The 21,653-nt window shown below is 40.9% G+C and overlaps 1 protein-coding gene across 5 annotated transcripts in view; it reads left to right on the forward strand.

Annotated features, from left to right (window-relative positions):
* The window catches only part of STAG2 (stromal antigen 2), a 177,112-nt gene extending 157,010 nt beyond the window's left edge, over positions 1 to 20,102 (forward strand). For all 5 annotated transcript variants that reach the window (XM_054039120.1, XM_054039122.1, XM_054039123.1 and 2 more), the window contains 6 exons: positions 456 to 661; positions 1,122 to 1,311; positions 1,398 to 1,511; positions 9,663 to 9,789; positions 14,705 to 14,782; positions 18,218 to 20,102. In XM_054039120.1, coding sequence (XP_053895095.1) covers positions 456 to 661; positions 1,122 to 1,311; positions 1,398 to 1,511; positions 9,663 to 9,789; positions 14,705 to 14,782; positions 18,218 to 18,241 — 739 coding nt within the window. In that variant the 3' untranslated portion in view covers positions 18,242 to 20,102. The remainder of the gene's footprint in view (positions 1 to 455; positions 662 to 1,121; positions 1,312 to 1,397; positions 1,512 to 9,662; positions 9,790 to 14,704; positions 14,783 to 18,217) is intronic.
* The last annotated feature ends 1,551 nt before the right edge of the window (positions 20,103 to 21,653 follow it).

Consider the following 21,653-nt stretch of genomic DNA (forward strand, 5'->3'; position numbering starts at 1 on the left):
GTGAACATGGATGGGAGGGGTAATAGAGCACACATGCACCCGCTAATAGGCACTGCTTAGAGATTAAGTTGCACCGGTTGGCACACTATCCATAAGTGTGAATATGCCAAGTTACAAGTAACCTTTATTTGTTCATGTACTAAATGTGTATATAATCTCTAAAATGGAATTTTTGATATGCCATGAGTAACTAGACTGGAGCAAACAGTATGATCACAACAAGGCAAACTATTTGTTTCAGTTGTTTTCACGCTAAGGTGGATGAACAAGTCTAGACATCTTGTTGAGTTTGCTGTTGGCAAGACTTTTTTGTTAATTAGATTATAAAAGTATTTGAAATTAGGAATGAAGATGACATTATGATGCAAGTTTTTGAGTAATCAAATTTACATTTCTTAAAATATAGGAATGTCTTAATATATTCTGCACATTTATAATCATTATTTCTTTTAAAGGTATGTTTACTTGGAGAAGTTCATGACCTTTCAGATGTCTCTACGAAGAGAAGATGTGTGGCTTCCTCTCATGTCTTATAGGAACTCCTTACTAGCTGGAGGTGATGATGATACTATGTCAGTCATTAGCGGAATCAGCAGTCGAGGTTCTACAGTAAGGAATAAGAAAACAAAACCAGCCACAGGGAAGCGGAAAATACCTGAAGGTGTGAACTTTTTCTTACTACGAAATATATTGACCTTTTCAGAAGTTAATGAAGCCAACCTCATTTGCACAAGCTGGGGATCTGACCTTGAGTTTTTATATTTGTCAGATTGATAAGAGTATCTCTGTCCTTTAATGTATATTTACAACCTAATTTTCTGTATATATATTTCTTGCAATGCTACCCTGAATAGGAAGTCTGAATGATAAGACATGGGCACACAGATCAAGTGAAGGAAAAAACAATGTGCTTTTAGTGGTAAGGTATTTAAAATAATTTATGCAATGGTCAGTTGTGCCAAGGCATTCTTGAGTACATTTTACTCTGCAGATTCTTAAAAGTTATTATTGATCCCTAATGGACACCTTGAAAGATATATCACTCTATATTTGTCATATTTAAATAATTTAATTTTAAATTGTTGTGAAAAGTATATGCTGATATTGTTCTTCACTTTCAGCTGAAGAAAGCAGTAGTAGTGACAGCATGTGGTTGAACAGGGAGCAGACAATGCACACACCAGTCATGATGCAAACGCCACAACTCACTTCCACAATCATGAGGGAGCCTAAGCGGTTGCGACCTGAAGAAAGTTACATGGGTGTATATCCAATGCAGCCTGAACACCATCAAGCTCCACTTGATTACAAGTATGTAGAAACAACTAACACATACATTGTATTACTGTTCAAATATGAAACCAGTTCACATTTAAAGGAGAATAATTTTTTTTAAGCACGCAAGTAACGTGGATGTTGGCTCAAAGACAACAAGAAGAAGCAGCTAGGCAACAGCAAGAGAGGGCAGCGATGAACTATGTCAAACTGAGAACTAACTTGCAGCATGCCATGTGAGTAAGACTGAGTAAAAAGATGATGATTTTTTTCAATTTTCTTGTGCGTGGCTTCATAGACTATATAAACTTGTATAGTCCCGTTACACTTTTTGAATTTTACTATTTTTGAGTTGCCTTGATATCTTGGCAATTGGCATCTTAGAAATGCCTAGAGATGGAAGCAATGGCAAAATAGAAATGAAGCTAAAATAAAATTAACTTAGCTTATATGACTAAGCAGTTTAAGCTTTCATTTCTTACTATTTTTATTTTTTCATATAGATTCCAAAGATTTAAAGTAATACCATGTCTTTTAGCATGACATGAGTTTGATACAAATATGAACTTGAATCTGATGCTAAATTAACTGTTATCTGTGGCAAATTTTGGTATACTGTATTGAATTGTACTGGAGAATACACTTCGAATGCAATATCTTTTTGAGTAAAAAGATTATTAAAACAAGAGCTTTATATGTGTAGAAGAAAAAGTCTTGATTCCAAGATCATGTTTAATTTTTGTGACTGTTGAAAAACAAACACTTGAAGTTCAGAGAAGTTGTTTAGTCCAAGAAGTCCAATGGTATGTACTTATGATTATCCAAACTTACTTACACAGATCTAAAAAAGTAGAACTGTAAAACATTGCCTAGTTGCTCCAAATGACAAAACTAACAATGGAATTTAACACATTATAAATTAATAAAGTGTCTCCCACGTTAGGCATGCCCACAACCAATCATCTGGTTGTCAGTCAGTGAGTTTACTGAGTGACATATATTTTTTAATTTTTTTAAACTAAGACTGTTAAAAATTAATCTCATTTTTGTTAGGCAGGGAGAGAAAACACACAATACCCCACACTCATATAGGCTGTTGTCAGTGATGGGTGTAATATCCGCATCATTCTGCGGCGCCAATGCTGCTTTCTTGGGCCGATGATTAGTAATGGATTGGAAGAGTGGGCAGTAGTTTTTGTAAGGGTAGGTTCAAGAATTGCCTGTAGAGATCCATGGTTTTGGGAAGCACCTTCACATACGTATTGTTACCAGAACATGCTAGAAAGCTTTGGCCTTTGGGACCATGCTCTCTCATGGCTCTGAACATTTAGACCAAAGCATATAAAAGGATCCATGGCTTTGACCCACCTCTCAGTTCCTTCCAGCTACCAGGCTGTCTAGTTGAACCAAGAGTGATTCCTTCGTTGAGTGATGTCCCTATGGGTACTCCACTGTAGGTGCAGCAGCGCTCCCTGCTCCTGGGATCAGTGATCTTCATTAGCAGTGCTCGTTGGACCACACATGCACACCTCCCTGTCTTGCATGGCGCGTGTAGCATGTGTGTATATATAGCTCTGTGCAGTCCATCTACCTCTCAGTTCCTTCTCAAGTGCCTTTGGTATGGGACGGAATCCAGAGCACAGCCTTTCCATCCTTGGAGCTGTTAGTGCCTTACCTCTTAGTTTAGTGTAGTTTAGTAGTTATTTCTTTTCTTTATCATTTTTCCTTCCTCTTACCCTTCCTGTTAATTTGTAATTTAGGATTTCATTTTCCCGATTCCCGCCAGGGAAGCTTTCTTCCTCATCCTTATACCTGGATCTCCTAGATTTAAGAGGTATGTTTCCTGCTGGCAGGCATTCCCGGTAAGCAACAGTCACCCACAGTACATCCACTGCTTGGGTGAGGGACATATCCCACAGAAGAGTACCCATTGCCACAGCCTGACTGTCAGGGCCAAAAAAGACCAAGACATTTGGCTGTGACTTCTCATAGAGAGATCATTACGTCCAACATCGGACCATGGTCTGGACACTTCCCTTATGTGGCTCTCTCACACTGCTAGGTCATCCACCAACCCTCATTCGCCACATCCTTCTAAGAAGAAATCTTTTCTTCTTCGAGTGCTTGCTCATGTCCATTCCATGCTGGGTATGTGCTTACTACGTGTACTGTTGCCGGAGATTTTTCTCTTAGCGGTATCCGTTGGGTCAGCTCTAGCACCCTCTGGAGCCATGCGTGTGTGTATTGGTATAAGGGGTGCTGACAGCCCCGCACTCTCTCAATTCCTTCTTACCTCTTTGCTTTGGCTAGTCTCTTCCTAGTGGTTTTGGACTTTTTCTCCGTTCGTAGTGTTAATAGTTCAGCGTATATAGTTTTTGAAAGTGATAGTTATATAGTTAGTGTATGTAGGTCTTATCATCAAAGGATTTTTTGTCCCAGGGACTGGGCATGCCCCAGATTTCAAGTCTTGTGCCTCTCGTGGGAAACCTATGCCCGTGAGTGACCTGCACACGAGTTGCTTAAAGTGCTTGGGGGAAACTCACATTAAGAACAAGTGTAAAATCTGAGACTTCAGACCCCACACTAAGAAGGACCGGGACATCAAACTAAAGGCTATTCTCATAGAGGCCACCCTCAAGCCTGTCTCAGAGCCGAGCGAGTCCAATTTGGCACTGAGTATTTCGGCGTTGGTGCAAAGTGCTCCCTCGGCACCAAGCGCTTCCCAATACTGTTCTTCATCCCTGGTACCATGGAAGAAGCACAAAAAGCAGCGCACTGAGAGAGGGCGCTCGCCGGTGCAGAAGAGGAACAAGCAGGGAGACGGAGTGAGACCTGCACTGGGCCGCTCTTCTACCCCTGGACATGCGTCGGCACCATCGACTCCATCAAGAGAATTGAGTCTGGTGTGGGACCCTCCACTGATACCAGGGAGCCACCACGATACCCACTGGGGAACCTACTATCTGTTGCTTCCAGAACCAGAAGGGAACAGGGTTCGTCGGGCACCTTTCCGACACCGGGTCCTCCGGCACCACCCAGGGGCAAGCCCTACCTGATCCTGGCATTCCAGCAACCATGTTTTATATCAGCAAGCAAGGAGGGGCCAATCGTCCACCTTGGGTCAGGAGGCCGTCACTCTATGGGACTTTTGTGCAAGACACTCCATCTCGAGGCGTCTCACGCCCCAGGAGCCCAGACCGTATTGGCAGATCACCACAAGTGGTCCCTTCACCTGGAAGTCATCTGTGTTATCTTCCAGAGGTGGGATCCTCCTCAGGAGTACCTATTCATCACCAATCAGAACAGGAAATGCCATCAGTTCTATTCACTGTGTGGGCACAGCACAGGCTTCCTCTCCGATGCCTTTGTGCTCTCATGGGAAAACCACCCGCCGTATCCCTTTCCACTGATCCCCTTGCTGTTCACAATGTTCTCTAAAAATCAAATGGGATAAGGCAAGGGTTATCCTAATAGCACCAGCGTGGCCATGCCAGCATTAGTTCAGCACATTCTGGACCTCTCGGTGGCAGCTCCACTCTCGCTTCCACTCCACCCGGACTTGATTTCACAAGACCATGGCTGGCTTCTTTACCCGAAACTCACCTCTCTGCACCTAAATGCGTGGATGAATCCTGAAGAACAGGCCTGCTCAGCATAGGTTCAACAGGTTTTGCTAAATAGCCCTGGTATGAGGCTTTCTACTATCTACTTGACCAAATTGAAATGTTTCCCTTGTTGGGGGCTCTGAACGGGATCTCTTTCCATCTAGAATTTATCTTCTGTCTATCCTGGACTACCTGCTCCACCCAAAGCAGCAAGGTCTGGCACTCTTGTCTATTAAGGTTCATCTGGCAGCCATCTCAGCCTTCCACTCCCAGTGAATGGCAGAATAGTGTTCTCATAATATGATAGTCTCGTTTCTCAAGGGGTTGGAAAGACTCTATCCTCAGGTTCGCAAACCGAACCCCCACTTCCCATGGGACTTAAACCTGGTTCTGTCCAGGCTTATGGGCCCCCTCTTCGAGCTGTTAGCATCATGCTCCTACTACTTCTCTCCTGGAAGGTCACCTTCCTGATGGTGATCACCTTGGCCAGAAGGGTCTCTGAGATCAGAACCTCCTTACAGGTGTTCTTCAAGGACAAGATCCAACCGCACCCCCATCCAGCCTTCCTGCTGTTGTCACAATTCCACAACAACCAGATAATTTTTCTACTAAAATCTGAACAAAAGCTCAGAGGAATGATGGCTTCATACTCTGGACGTTAGGCAGGCCCTCACCTTTTATATTGAGAGGACTAAGCCCTTCCGCAAATCCATGCGACTCTTTGTGGCAGTAGCAGAAAGGATGAGAGGGTTCCCAGTATCAACCCAAAGAATCTCATCCTGGATAACTGCCTGTATTTGGCTTGCTATGAACAGGCAAACGTTCCCCCTCCAGCCATTGCGCCCACAAAAGCCCAGGCTTTGTCAGCAGCATTCCTCACGCAGGTACCAATCCAGGACATCTGCAGAGCCGAACCTGGTCATCAGTTCATACCTTCGCATTTTACTAATGCCATCCCCCAACAGGCCCAAGATGATGCTAGTTTTGGGAGAGCATTGTTACAATCAGCATGTCCATGAACTCCAAGCCCACCTCCTAGGGTACTGCTTGTGAGAAAAAATGGTTATTAACCTTTCATAACTATTGTTCTTCGAGATGTGTTACTCATGTCCATTCCATGACCCACCCGCCAATCCCTTAGTCAGAGATAACCATCACAAAGGAACTGAGAGGGTGTGGTGCCAGTGGTGCCCACCCCACCCCTTATACTAGCGCATACCTGTGCATGGCTCCAGAGGGTGCTAGAACCAGCTCAAAATATAACCAGGGAAATATCTCCAGCAACGTGCGTGCAGCACACACACACACACACAGAGCACGGAATGGACATGAGCAACACATCTTGAAGAACAAAGGTTAGTAACTGTTTTTTCCTGTGCTGACGGGAGGAAACTAACTACCTCATCACCCTCTTGACAAACCGCCCACCAGAGCACCATCCCCTACAAAGTCAGTAGCTTTGACATCTTTGGGGATGAGACATAGCTCCAGGAACCATCTGAGTACCTCTGGTACCACAGCTAAAGAGCCAAAACGAGCAGATCTGCATTCGACAGCACCATCTCTGGGTACTGAGGACCCTGGCACGAGATCTTCAAAAACGGACACCCCAATCAAATCAACTTCAGGCTCCATGGCACCGATGAAACCACCGGCAACTCTGTTGGTGTCAACAGTCCATTCAGCACCGACCAAGCTCTGCACCTGTGTGCTCTCTGGCACCAAAGACACCTCGGCACCATGCAAGACCTCGACTCCATCTGCCGGCTGCTCAAGCGAATGCACCTCTCCCTCTGCACTGATGCATCCGCCAGTGCCAGTGGTGCTCCTCCCTCCTCCCCAGGAGTTCAGATACCCTAAGGACCTGCTCATACTTGACCTGTCTGAGTTGCCATTACTTAGACATGAGCTCCTTCTGCCTCCATCCTTTTCTCCGGAGTCACAGCACTACTTCTTTTCTCCTCTGAGGATGGTACGGCTCTTCCCTGACGAGGAAGAGGAGAACTACCCCTACCCTTACATTCAGGACAGGCACAAAACTCATTAGCTACACATCCTTATTATCTGCGACTTCCAACCAAACCAGGGTCCTGGTACGTAATGCCATGGATGCAACCCCACATGCCATTCCCTACACATTGGCCACACTATGATCCGTGGGCCATGTACAGATCACAGTTTGAGAATCCTCCCGTAGAGTAAAGCTGGAGGCATACACATTCACCATCACCACCCGTCTCTCGACCACCAGAGACCAAGACACTCCCAAGAGTAGACGTGGAAGAAAAACAAGAGGAGGAGGTTACACTACCACTCCTTTTCTTCCCCCGATGAGGCTATCATACTTCCCACCCCCTATATCAACAGATGACTTTAAACACTTTCAGGAGCTGTTTTGCAAGATAGCAGACTCCCTCCAGGTTCCTTTGGAGGAAGTGAAAGAACAGCAGCACAAATTGCTCGACATCCTGCATGCATCTTCATTGTCCAAAATAGCCCTACCTGTCAATGAGGCCCTTCTCGATCTGGCCAAGGTTATTTGGCAGAGCCCAGCATTCATGCCACCAACCTACAAGCAGGCAAACAAGAAATATTAGGTTCCCACTAAAGACATGGAATTCCTTTTTTCTCACGCCACTCTAAATAACCTAATTGTCAATGCTGTGCGTGAAAAGTGACACACATACCAATTTAAATCCACCCCTTATGACTGGGATTGGAAGCGACTGTACTAGGGCTGTTGATTTAATCGCAGTTAACTCACGCGATTAGCAAAAAAAATATTAATCGTGATCAATCGCAGTTTTAATCGCACTGTTAATAGAATATCAATTGAAATTTATTAAATATTTTAGGATCTTTTTCTACACTTTCAAATATATTGATTTCGATTACAACACAGTATACCAAGTAGACAGTGCTCACTTTATATTGTTACTTTTTATTACAAATATTTGCACTATAAAAATGGCAAACCAAAGTAAGGTGTTTTTTTTCTTTTTTTTTCTTTTTTCAGTTCACCTCATACAAGTTCTGTAATGCAATCTCTTTATGGTGAAAGTGCAACTTAAAAATGTAGATTTTTTTTTGTTACATAACTGCACTCAAAACAAAACAATGGAAAACTTTTGAGCCTACGGCAAACAAGTTTGTTTACGTTTACAGGAGATAATGCTGTCCGCTTCTTATTTAGAGTGTCACCTGAAAGTGAGAACAGGTGTTCATATGTCACTTTTGTAGCCGGCATTGTAAGGTATTTACGTGCCATATATGCTAAACATTTTTATGTCCCTTCATGCTTCGGCTAGAGGACATGATTCCATGCTGATGATGTTAGTTAAAAAAATGTGTTAATTAAATTTGTGGCTGAACTCCTTGGGGAAGAATTGTACGTCTCCTGCTCTGTTTTACCTGCATTCTACCATATATTTCATGTTATAGCGGTCTTGGATGATGACCCAGCGGATGTTGTTCTTTTAAGAACACTTTCACTGCAAATTTGACAAAATGCAAAGAAGATACCAATGTGAGGTTTAAGAATCTGAAGTGCCTTCCAAAATCTGGGAGGGACAAGGTGCAGAGATGCTTTCAGAAGTCTTATAAGAGCAACACTATGATGCGTAAACTACAGAAGGGGGGAGGGATAGCTCAGTGGTTTGAGCATTGGCCTGCTAAACCCAGGGTTGAGAGTTCAATCCTTGAGGGGGCCATTTGGGGATTTAGTTGGGGATTGTTCCTGCTTTGAGCAGGGGGTTGGACTAGATGACCTCCTGAGGTCCCTTTCAACCCCGATATTCTATTATTAAAAAAAAAAAAAACTTGAACCACCAATGGCATCTGACTCAGATGATGAAAATGAACATGCATCAGTCGGCACTGCTTTGGATGGTTATCAAGCATGGACACGTCCTTTGGAATGGTGGTTGAAGCATGAAGGGACATATGAATCTTTAGTGCATCTGGTACATAAATATTTTTTGCTCTCTGGCTACAACAGTACCACATGAACGCCTGTTCTCACTTTCCGGTGATATTGTAAACAAGAAGTGGGCAGCATTATCTCCTGCAAATGTAAACAAACTTGTTTGTCTGAGCAATTGGCTGAACAAGAAGTAGGACTGAGTGGACTTGTAGGCTCTAAAGTTTTCCATTGTTTTATTTTTGAATGCAGGGTTTTCTTGTACATAATTCTACATTTGTAAGTTCAACTTTGATAATAAAGAGATTGCACTACAGTACTTGTATTAGGTGAATTGAAAAATACTATTACATTTGTTTTTTACAGTGCATCTCAAGTAGACTTGCCCTTGGAGAAGGTGGTTCTGTTCCTTTATCTGATAAAGTAAAACAAGTCGGGTTTCTAAGATCTCAGATCCAAATGAAAAAGTCCAGTCAATTTAAGCACCTCAGACTGTGAAAAGAGTAACAAAAATCATTCTTTTGAGTCACATAAATTGGCCATGAGTCTGATATTTTCTGAGATCTGTTATGTCCGTACACCAATAGTGCTGAAGATGATGATGGTGTACAGCAAACCTGTAGTTCTTCCCAGTCTCCTCTCTTCATATGAAATAAAAAGAGAGCTTTTTTTCATGGGCTGAGCCTGGTTTTATGTCGTTCAGGTTCAGCGATAGATAACCAAACTCTCACTTCCTTTCTTTAGTTCCATCACTCTTCATTACAATTGTAATTCATATACAGGATTTTCTAATATGTTTTTATTTTTTATTTTGAGTAGCTCAGGTCAGTGCTAAATAAATCTTTTTCTTCTAATTTCTTCAGTCGGCGTGGTACAAGCCTGATGGAAGATGATGAGGAGCCGATTGTTGAAGATGTGATGATGTCATCAGAAGGGCGAATCGAAGACCTAAATGAAGGCATGGATTTTGATACCATGGACATAGACTTGGTAAGAAAATTTAATGATTTTTTTTTAATTTAAGCCTGCTATTATTTCAGTATTAGCTAAAGCCAGTGATTCTTCTTAAATAAACTTATTTTCTTTGCATCACAGAACAATTAGTGGTCATGTTTTTTAAAAAAAAACCTGAAGGTGGTTTTAACAGTTTTGGCAGGTTTTTTTTAATGTAAAGATATTGGCAGCACAGTTCCTTTTTTTTATTATTCAAAGTTCCTCTTCACTTTGTGGTTCCTGTGGGTAGTCAGTATGGCATGCACATACATTCGTAGTGGCCAGGATCAGAATCTCTTCAATGGCAGTGTCTGTTGGTCTGCCCCTACACCTTTTCATGCTCTCAACTGAGGGCATTAAGGGGAGAATAGTCTGATTGCCTCTCCAGTTACAGTCTGGGACAGAATTTTCCAGTGTCTGTTTCTCCTCTTTAGTGTTCTGCTTCATCATACCTGTAAATATAAATAGTGGTTAAACTTTTGGATATTGAGTTGGGGATAATGTGGGTCCCCTTCACCCCCCACCCCCGCAGTTCCCTCACTGTTTCAGACACCTATTATGTCCAAAGTTCCAGGCTTCAAGCCTTTAGTGGAATGTCCCTGGATTATCCAGTTGAGTAACCTGCACAAGACCATCAGTATTGCCTTGGAGAAGCAAACATTCCTTCGAAATGTGGCATCTGCTGTGCTTTCCTTCCATAAACCAGACAATCTCATGAGTTCAGGTTCTGGAGGTACCTTATAGAGATCTCCACGAGGCCCTGCCTGAGCCCTCCCTCCCCACATCAACCCATCTGGAGCCTCTGGGCAGCCCTCCGCACCCGCTCTCAATGGATTGGAGTCCTTCAGCAAGCATAAGGACTCCATGCAGTGGAAGCATGAGGAAGATAAGGGCAAAATCCCTGCAAGAAGAGGTACATATTTCTTACTTCCTCTAAAAAGAAGTCTTCCTTGACTCTTCCTCCTGCACCATCCACCCGAACCAGAGGCTCCACTGGAACAGTAGATGGAGGAGGAATAGCTACTAGCATCAGCTCCACCAGCAGTGCTTTCTTTGTCCTCTCCAGATGAGGCAGTATTGCTAGAGTCTCTATCACCAATGGACAACTTTAAGTGGTACCAGGACCATCTCAGGAGAATCAGACTCTTGTCAGGTTCTGCTTGAGGAGGTCCAAGATCTGACCCAGGAGTTCCTAGACATTCTCCAGGCTGTGACTCTCTCCAGAGTGGTTTGGCACACACCTGCCAGATGTGACCCAACCCCAAAGAGGGTTGAGAAACAATTTTGTTTATTTTCCCACAAAGCAGCAGAATATTTGTTTTCTCAGCTTAATCCAAACTCCTTGGTGGTTCAGGCTGTCACAGAGAAAAGCCGGCTACACCAGCCCAATCCACTCCACTGGACAAAGATGCAAAGCAGCTGGATCTCTTCAGAAGGAAGTTTTTTCTCATTGGACAGTTTAGCATTCCAAATAGCAAATTACCACATGTTCATGTCTAGATATGACTTCTTGAATTAAAACAAGCTATTTGAATTTGTGAACAAACTGCCTCCGGAATGCAGGCCTCACTTCCAGGCCATCCTGGATGATGGAGTCCCTTGATACACTGGACACAGCATCACATTCCTTTGCTATTTTAGTAGTCATGAGAAGGGGTTCATGGCTTCAGGGTTACCAGAGCAGTCCATACTACCACTGAGGACCTTCCCTTTGAGATTAGCACTCTCTTTAGCCATATATAACAACATTTTCAGTACACAATGCTCCGCGTTGGCCTCTCAGTAGCCCCGAGGGTCTTTACAAAATGCTTGCAGTGGTGGCCACTTACCTTCACAGGCAAGGCAGACCAATATTTTCCTAGCTGAATGATTGGCTGTTCATAGTCAGCCATGCCAGGAATTACTCAGCAACCGCCGCTGCACTTCAAATTGTTCCTTAGGACTCCAAATAAATTTAATATCCACACAAACCATACAGTTTATCAGGGCAGACCTGAACTCAGTCACAGGGAGCACCTATTTACTTCAGGACTGATTCCTTGCCAGGAGGAATCTCGTCATCTGCCTCATTTCAGCCCTCAGATTATAGTCTTATTCTGCTTAGTCCTGTTAGGCCACAAGGCAGCATGCGCCTGTGTCATCCCATGCAAATGGCTGCACTTATGACACCTTCAAATCTGGCTACAGACAGCCCAGAACAGTGATCCTTTGGACAAGAAAGTTTCTTTTCCACAGGACATGTTGACATTGCTCACTTGGTGGGAAAACTGTGTGTGTGTCTGTGTGTGTCTTGTGTTCCCACACAATCTACAAAGACGCTCATCGTGGATGCTTCCCTACTGGGATAGGGAATGCATCTCGACAATCAGACTGCCCAATTTTCCTGGTCCCCATACAAATCCAGGCTACGAATCAACCTATTTGCACTTTGGGCGGTTCACAAAGTATGCAAGACATTTCTAGCCATTATTTGGATCTCATGCATGCAGGTCAAGAATAGACAATAGCATCACCATCTACTATATAAAGAAGTAGGGAAGCGTGAGACCTACCCCACTCTGCAGAGAAGCAGTCTAGCTCTGGAATTGGTGCATCAGGCGTCAGGTCACACTCTTGGTAGCACATTCCAGGGGTAATGAATTCCCTGTCAGACTGAGCGGCTTGAGCATTGGCCTGCTAAACCCAGGGTTGTGAGTTCAGTCCTTGAGGGGGCCACTTAGGGGATCTGGGGCAAAATCAGTACTTGGTCCTGCTAGTGAAGGCAGGGGGCTGGACTCGATGACCTTTCATGGTCCCTTCCAGTTCTAGGAGATAGGATATCTCCATATATTATTATTATTATTTATTTATTATTAGATTCACGAATGGGAACTCTACCCATTTATAGTGTAGCACATCTTTCAGTAGTAGGGCAGGAGGAGAAGGGGGTCTCATCTTGGGATCTTCTTTGCAACCTAACAGAACAAGGAGTGCCCAGCACACTGCTCCCAGACTGCCCAAGACCTCAACTCCAGATGGGCCACCTTCCTGGTGCAATGGTCAGATCCACTGAGGTTTGCCTTCACTCCCATTCCCCTATTGTCGCCCATACTCAGGAACATTGAGCTCAACTGGGCAACTGATCCTGATAACTTGCTGGTGGCCAAGGCATTTCTGCTTCACCACCATCCTACAGCTATCTTCCCATCTGTGCATCCACCTACAACCATTCCTGAACCTGCTGTCCCAGGACAGGGCCAGGATGAATCACCCCAACTCAGCTTCCCTGCATCTGGCATGTTTTTCGATGGACAGTGAAAACAGAGGGCATGCTCTGAGGAGACCCTTTGTGGGGAAATGCTGTTCCGCTAAATGGCAATGATTCTCTCTTTGGTGCCAGCAGCTCCACTTATTTCCGGTGGCATCGGGAATCCTCCTCATACTGGAATATCTTCTTTCATTGCAGATGTCTTGTCTATTAGCTTCCAAATGTACCTATCTGGAGCCATCAATGTTTTCCCTCCCCTGGAGGACTGCTTGGTCTTTACCTATCCCACTACTGCAAAGTTTCTGAAGGGCATCATAGGGACATTCCCTCCAGTTTCAAAACTGGATCCTACCTGAGATCTGAACCTTGTCCTTTTTGCTCTTATGAGACCACTGTTTGAACCCTTAGCCTCCTGTTTCCTCCTGTACTTTCCTCCTGTACTCCTCCTTGATGGCAGTTATCTCTGGTAGAAGGGTTGGGGAGCTTGGGGCCCTTGTGGCAGAGCCATCTTACACAGTTTTTCACAAGGGCAGGGTTTCTTTGCAACTACATCCAAAGTTCATATCTAAAGTGCCTTCTGGGTTTCCCCTTAACCAGACTTCTCACCTTCTGGTATTTTACCCCATATCTTACAACAGTTTGGAGAAGACAAGACTCCCTTCCCCAGATGTGTGCAGGGCTGTAGTCTTCTACTTGCACAGAACTGGCACCCTTTCAGAAGTCTACAAGGTTGTTCACTGCTGTTGCAGAAGAATGAAGGGGCTCCCAAAAGCTCTGTGGATTTCCTATGGATTTCCATAGCATGCCCTTTGCTATGATCTTATGAAAACCCCATCTCCTCAAACGGTCAGGGCCCCTTTTACGAGAGCCCAGTCAGCATTGGTAGCCTTCTTACAGGGAATATCCCCCTCAGAGATGTATAGAGCAGCTACTTGTGGCTTCATACACACCTTCACCAGGCATACTATGGTTCACGTTTCACCTGGAGACCCCTCCTTTGGTACAGCATATTTCCTCACACCTTCCCCTTCAACGAGCACTGCTTGGGAGTCACCTGTAGTGAAGGGACCAGCACACGAAGAAGAAAGGAAAGTTACTTTATAGTAACTGGAGTTCTCCCAGATGTGTGGTTTCTGTGGTTAGTCACAACCCACCCTACTTCCCTTCTGCTTGGGTCATCTTGTGATTCATGATAGTTCAGAACTAGTGAAGTGGTTGGTCCATGCCACCCATTATGCCTTCCGTTGGGAGCATGAGGAAGTGCAGGCTTGAACCAACAGATGCTGCTGTTGAAGACTTCCCAATCTTGGGCATACAGAGTGCATGCACACCCAAGAGTCATGACCCATAGGGACCATGCATCTCAAAGAATTCCAGTTCAAGAAATAAAGGAAGGTTACTTTAAGTTTATTTTGTTGAATTTGCATATGTTTTAAAATAATTTTTGGCACTTAATATACTACTTGTTCAAACTGTCATACAAAAAGTAAAAAAGAAACAGTTATGCAGGAATAAAAATTAGTTTTTGCCTAAGAATACATTTTTACCCTTTTAAAGTATGAATATCATCTGTGCTCCAAAGTAAGTGGTTCTTTTTTCCTGTACCTTTAATGTAACTTACTATTAACATATTTGGTGACAGTTTGTTTGCTTGCTTTTTTTTAGCCACCATCAAAGAACAGGAGAGAGAGAACGGAGCTAAAACCAGATTTCTTTGACCCTGCTTCAATCATGGATGAATCAGTAGGTTTAGTCAAAAGAGGGGGGAACTAAAAAGAATTTTAATTGTAAGATTAAATGTATAATACAACCGGGTATGTAGTTGGAAAGGAATACCCAAGATTGTGGCAACATAATCAAATATTAAGGACTACTTTGTGATTATTTTGACAACTGGTATATAGCTGATGAAACTGTCTTCTGCTGTAATTCTGTTTTGTAAAATTTTCAGAATTTGACTATGTAATAGAAGATACTTCAAATGATATCAGTAGTGGCTTTTTTCATGACAGGAAAAGTAATTAATGTAAACAATATTCTTGAATTTCTAAGTAGGTATAACTGAAATACCACACACTGGTGATATTAAGGTATTTCCAAGTTTCTGATTTTCCATGTTCTGAGTGTAATTCCCTGTGGTTAGGTCAAAAGCAAAATGAAAAGAAGACAGTACTACTAATGTGGAAAGACATTTCTGTAGGAGCAGTTAATAGTATATATTATATACTATGTGGGTACGTCTTCACTATCCGCCAGATTGGCGGGTAGTAATTGATCTATTGGGGTTCGATTTATCGCGTCTCATCTAGACGAGATACGTCGACTTCAGCTACGCTATTCTCGTAGCTGAAGTTGCGTATCTTAGATCGATCTCCCCTCCCCCCTAGCGTAGACCACTCCTGTGACTGGACTCTAAGCAAAGATCCCTGTTCTGGCTGAATGAGCCATTCAGGTAATTTCACAGCCAGTTGTCAGCAATGACTGGCTGGGGTCGCCTCACCAATCAAAGTATGCATCACTTACATCCTTTGTGCTACATAGGTTACAGAATTTAAATAGGGGAGAAATGTTTAAATATGTTTCCCCTATTATCTGTAGTGGGCAGAGGCATTTTTTTTTTCTTATTGAAAGCGTTAGCTGCACGGGCCACTAAAGCCTGTGATTCCGACTTGAACAGCTATTTTTCCCTTCCCTCACCCACCTTCCTTGCTGTCTCCAGCCTCCATATAAACTTGTCATCATAGGTCAACAAGCTGAACCAGGAACCTTTAATCCAGCTCCTTTCATCAGTCACCTCCAGTTAAAAGTAGCCTGGTTATTAATTCTGAAAGCAAACAGCTGTAAACATCCTTTTCCCTTCCCTCTCAGAACCAGCTGTCATTTTTAGCCATTTTCAGCATTCTCTTAGTATTACAAAATTACATTGAGAATAACAAGCTGCAGCATCCAAACAGCCAGGCTCTGGTAGGAAAGGGAAACAGGAGATGTTCTGTGGGTCCAGGAAACCTTCATGGGGGCATGAGGAAGAAAAATGGAATTAGGAAAAAAATCTGACCTACATACAGTCAAAATTATAAAGGGGCGGGGTTTATTTAGTGGAAGGATATGTAATATAAATTCCATTAAAGTTTTAAACCCCCTCCCCTCCCATCCCCTGCCCAATATCCATTTATCTGGCTCATGTACATACTCCATATTAGCAGGCATCTTCTGATAGCAGGAAGTCATTCCAGGATTTGCACTAGTATGGCTTTTTTAATAGGATTTTGGTGCTCTCCTCAGATAGCACCTGTGGGGAACACCAGCTACACACTAAGCTTTATTTCAAATGTAAAATATAATGCCTTTCCATTAATTGTAGGTAGTGGAACTGTTGTAAACCTCTTTTTCATCTTACTAAAATGTTAATGTTGTTCAGCCTGGTCGCCAATTTCATCTGACACAGGGTTCGTTCCTCTGAATCCGGGGCCATTATACATTTCCAGTCGGATGGTTCTGACCTCAAAACTTAAATCATAGCTTATATCTTTACCACAGGCTCACTTCTGTTCCTTTGCTGCCACCTACTCCATCCTTTTACCCCATTCCTACTAAAACACTCTCACAGAGCATATACTTTTGCTGGGATTTTCACCTTAAATAGAGCTTAAATTTAAACATGCATCTGTACTTGCAGTTTATCAGCATTACCACATGATGGCAGCAGATGATAAATTACAGTACTGCAAGTGCATGCATCCAGAGCATATTCTGAGTCAAGTGAATGTGCAAGACAAAATGAATTAATCTGCTTAAATTTAAAGAAGAAAAATCTGTCTTGAGCTACTCATTTCAAAGATTTCAATGATTAATCCATATAAAAACATCATTCAGGAATTGTATCACTCAGTATTTAAAAATAAGCCAATTATGCTGTTTAATTTTATAAACACACATTCCGCCTGGGTAGGGTTATTATAGGTTTCTTCATGGAATTGCTTGTACAGATCCCTCACTCTTGGAGTTTGTGCCCTTTGGTATAGACGCTGGACACATTAAAAAGCAATTAGGTTATGATGGTTCTGTGCACCATATGGATCCAAAATTTAGTTTTTAAAGAAGTCATGATAGTTCCCTGCGATCTCACTTGTTTTGTGGCGCACACACAGTGTCATTGGCACCTAGGACTACTGGTTTCTCATCACAATATATTTTTATATTCCTTTTATAGTTTACTTCAGTTGCATGTTAATTGTTAGTGCCAAGGTCAACATTAAGAGTTGGTTTGATGCCAGAGAGAGGAGCAGGTGCACATCAGTATTGTATAAATTCTTGCTACAACAGGGAATGAAATTTCTTTTACATAGTTGCACTGCACTATATTTTGATCCTCAAAGTCCTATACAAAGCAAAGGAGGAAAATGAACGCATCTGGATATTTTTGGTTTGGGGTCGTCAGTCCTGGAACCTGTTTTTGATAGTTCAGGAAGCAGCTTGCTCTCCTTGGTGTCAGATAAGCCTGAGCAGATTCTTCACCCAGATCCAGCTTTCTTTCACTTAATCATGTGGTCTCTCAAGTGAGACTTTGGTTTTATTAGATTACTTACTAGTTGTATTTTTCTGAATACGTTGCCTTCATCAGTACCCACTGTTTAGTCTCTGTATCTGGACAGCAACTGAGAGGCAAGATGTCTTCTTTATAGACAGTCTCTGCACCAGACCATACATGCATATAGGCCACTCCATCCAAGACTAACTGCTTTTTAACAGTTCTGAAGACTCAACTTCTGTTTTGGGCCTGAGAAATTGACATCTTCAAAGAATTCCAGATAGTTAACTCATGGAAAAACTAGCTAATTTTTATTTTATCTAAATTCATAGAAATATGATGAAGAGTTGTGCTGTTTTTTTGATAGACATATATTTCAATTCTTTTGAGGATCCGCTAATAAATAGATATGAGATGTATTGCTTCCATACTACAGACTTGGTAATTTCCTCTTCATTTTTGCTAATTTTGGATTGAGGAGAGGATAGAAAATTTTAAATATATTGGAACATTTGTATGTGTCTTGGTGTGATGTAATCTAAGTAGTACGTTCTGTGTCTTATTCTTTACATTTAAGTTAGAATTTGTAGAAAAATATAAATTGACTAGCAGGCCACTTTTAATATATAAAATTTTTCTCTTTGTTTTAGGTTCTTGGAGTGTCAATGTTTTAATACCAGATCAGCAAATAAATCCACGATGAAGTCATTTTCTAAGTGGAAGAGGAAGTTTTTAAATACAAAATTGTGGTAGATACAGTGAAATTCTGAACAGATTTTTCTCTAAGGAGAATGACATGCTTTCAAGATCAAGTGCATTGAAGGGGCAGTTTTGTTTGCCTGAAAAATGAAATGTAAAGGACAAGTAAACAGTTTGAGGATAAGCTACAGTTTTTGTTGAAAAACCAATATTTTATGTGTTAGTTTATTTCTGAATCATAAGTATTCCACATTTGTTTTAATCTAACATTCTGAGAGGTGCTTGGTACAGATTTGAGCTCCTCTTTTTATACGTTTATTGGGTGTACTAAATAATCATGAGCTCTGCTGGGTTTGTTTACATACATGAACTGAAATGACAGATGGATTGATTTTCTAGAATTGTAAAACCAGCAGAGTTTTGGCATTTTAAATTAAATGCTTAATCTGCATCAAGAGAAGCTTTTGTTTTAATTAAGATAATCATGGAGAAAAGTAAGCTTAAATGCAGAATGTTATCAATTTTTTCATCTAAAATGTTTTTCAAATCCAAAAGTTTCATTCTAGCCTTCTCAGAACTGCCAGAAAGTAACATAATTCAGTCATGCTCGCCCCATTATCAACCCTGAAAGTTTGCTTGTCCTTTAAGAAAAATGTAATGTTGTGAAATTCCTTCCAGTAGTGCCACTGTATTTTGTCTCCAAATAAAAGAAGCTTATTGTAGTATGTTTGCAGAAAAATTCTAAACAAAAATTATACAGCTTATTAGAGTGTGGGAATAGGGATCTAAATTTTAAATAAAATTATATATATATATAAATTGGTGCTGATTTTATAATTGCGCAGTTTGTTTAGTTTTTTCTTACTTTTAAATTCCAACTTAAAATTATGAGGTTTCAGAAATATATTGAAAGTTTAACAATGTTTAAAAATAGAAAAGCATGAGAATTCATGCTTTAAAAATGATTTTTAAATTTGTATTTTATATTGTTTTATCTATCTGTCTTTGCAAGCAGTCTTCAGGTTAAAGATACTTCTAACAGGTTACAGTACATTTCCTCTGTATGTAAATTAGATTGGATAATAGAAATTCATAAACCACCCCATAATATTCTTTGAAAGCTAAGCTTTAAACTTCATTTTTTGTCCTTTCACAAATAAATTAAATCAGTTTAAAACAGAAAGTGGATCTATGCCATTTTGACATCAACTTATTTTGCAAGGCTTAGGCAGCTAGACATCATTTTAAAGGAAATATTAACTTATATTACATATGTATATTTTTTGTCAGTTGTCTCTCAGTTCTTGAGGTATATTATTTTAATCATTCCATGCCTTAATACGCTTGCAATACAAGAATTTCCCCAAATGGGTGAACATGAAAAGGCTTCCTGTTTTTTAGATTCAGAAATTAAACATTGGGCTGTGGTAGCCAAAAACCATAGATTATCTAAAGGATCATGATAAAATGTAATTATTTTACTAAGTCATGGGATAACCATATACTCAAAACCAGATCTGCCTAACTCATTTTACATAAATAAATATTCTCATTTCTAAAAGTACTGCCTATATTGTTTTTCACACCACTGCATTTAATAGAACTGCTGAGAGGACTGTATATATGATTTTAAACTTAAATTGATTTTTTCTTACTCTTGAACGAGTGTTTCTTTGTGAAAGCAGTTCTTACAGCTTTATGTTTTCAACCAGCTAAAATGTTTTATATATTTACCTTAACCTGTTGTCCTCCACATTCTATTGTCCTAATTGTACTGTTTTCTGATTTGTATTTATGTCTTGAGACAGTAACTTTTTGAATAAAAATAAACCTACAGTATGTTGTATGTTTGATCTTTTTAAATCAGGGGGTAGGGAAGGACGTTGAAAATAAGGATGTGAGTGATGCAAATGTTATGTTTATAGAAATTAAATCTTTTTCCATGTCTTTTAAGTGTTTGTCTCAGAGTTGAGATAATGTATGGAAAACTGCACTGTTTTATATTTGTAATAAATTGTACAAGTTTTTAAAATGTGAATAAAGCACTAATTGGGTTAATAATTTAAAGTAGAAAAGTTATGCAATCATGATTGTTTTAAATATTATTTAATTTGGGATAAACTTGTTATACAAATCTTTAGCAGTGTAAATACAAAGTAATCTTTTAAAGAGGGTAGTACCTGAAAATAAAATTTAAGATTTGTACAATACTCTTGTATGCCAGGAAATCAATGGCTAATTGGTTTTAAAAAAAAAATCAAGTATGACAGTAGCTGCTCTGTAGCATTTCTGTTCTTAAGGGCATGTCAGAGTCTTTTCTTCTACTAACTGACCTTGTCTAACATTTATAACTGCTGTTTTAATTCAGATACTGGAAGTGGGTGAAAATGGATCAAATTGAGCAGTAATTTACACAAGTTGGCATGTCATTAAAGGTGATGATTCTTTTTATTGTGATCAATAGCTCAGTGTTCACCACTCTCCATTTGTTGCACACGAACATCCTGACTCCTGGTACGTTAAGTTAAACAATTCAAGCTTAATTGTTAAGAGAGAGAAACAGCAAGGAAAGTTAAAATGTACTAAAAATGAACGTCAGAAAACACACACACGCACGCACAGACACAGTTTTTTCTATCTTTTTAAAAAGATCTGGTTTGGCAAGGCCTCCCTCCTTCTCTACTTGTCCTGTCATTGCAAATAAATGGTTGTTTAAAATGTTGTTGATACATTACTAAGAATTAGAAGTATATAACTCTAAATGTTCCCATTATCCTTATAAGTGTTCTGACCTTTTCTAAATCCTGTTAAACATTTGGCCTAAATAATGCCTTGTGACATTTGTGCATTTTGTAGAAGGTATTTTCATTCATTGTCAACTTCTTGTACTGTGGAAGGGGGTAAATAACATACCCTTTCCCGTTTTTGCCCCATTCATTATTTTGTATACCTTTATCATGTCTTCTCAAAACTGAAGAGTCCCAATCTTTTCAGTCCCTTTACTTACGGAAGTCCTTTTAAATTCTCTAATAATGCAGCACAAGTTTTCATAGTGCTGCCAACAGTGATTGCCAATGTTTCCCTCCCCCCCGCCCTGGAGTTTTGAGTTAATCTAGAGCCTGGTAAAGTGTGTAAATTCAAATTACTCCTATCAATATTCATTATCCCATCTGCCATCATGTTACTTATTCACGTAGCTTGCTAGGTCCCTCTGAAGTTTCTCATGGTAGTCTTCGGTCATGATTTATCTAACTTTATGTCCTTTGCAGATTTTGCCACTGCACTGTTCTTCTCCCTTTACCAGATCAGTAACAAAATGCATCGGTCCTAACACATAACCTCAGGACAACCCAGTGTTAACTTTTACCCATGATGAAAATATAAACC

Source organism: Malaclemys terrapin, chromosome 9, assembly GCF_027887155.1.
Source record: "Malaclemys terrapin pileata isolate rMalTer1 chromosome 9, rMalTer1.hap1, whole genome shotgun sequence".
NCBI lineage: Eukaryota > Metazoa > Chordata > Testudines > Emydidae > Malaclemys > Malaclemys terrapin.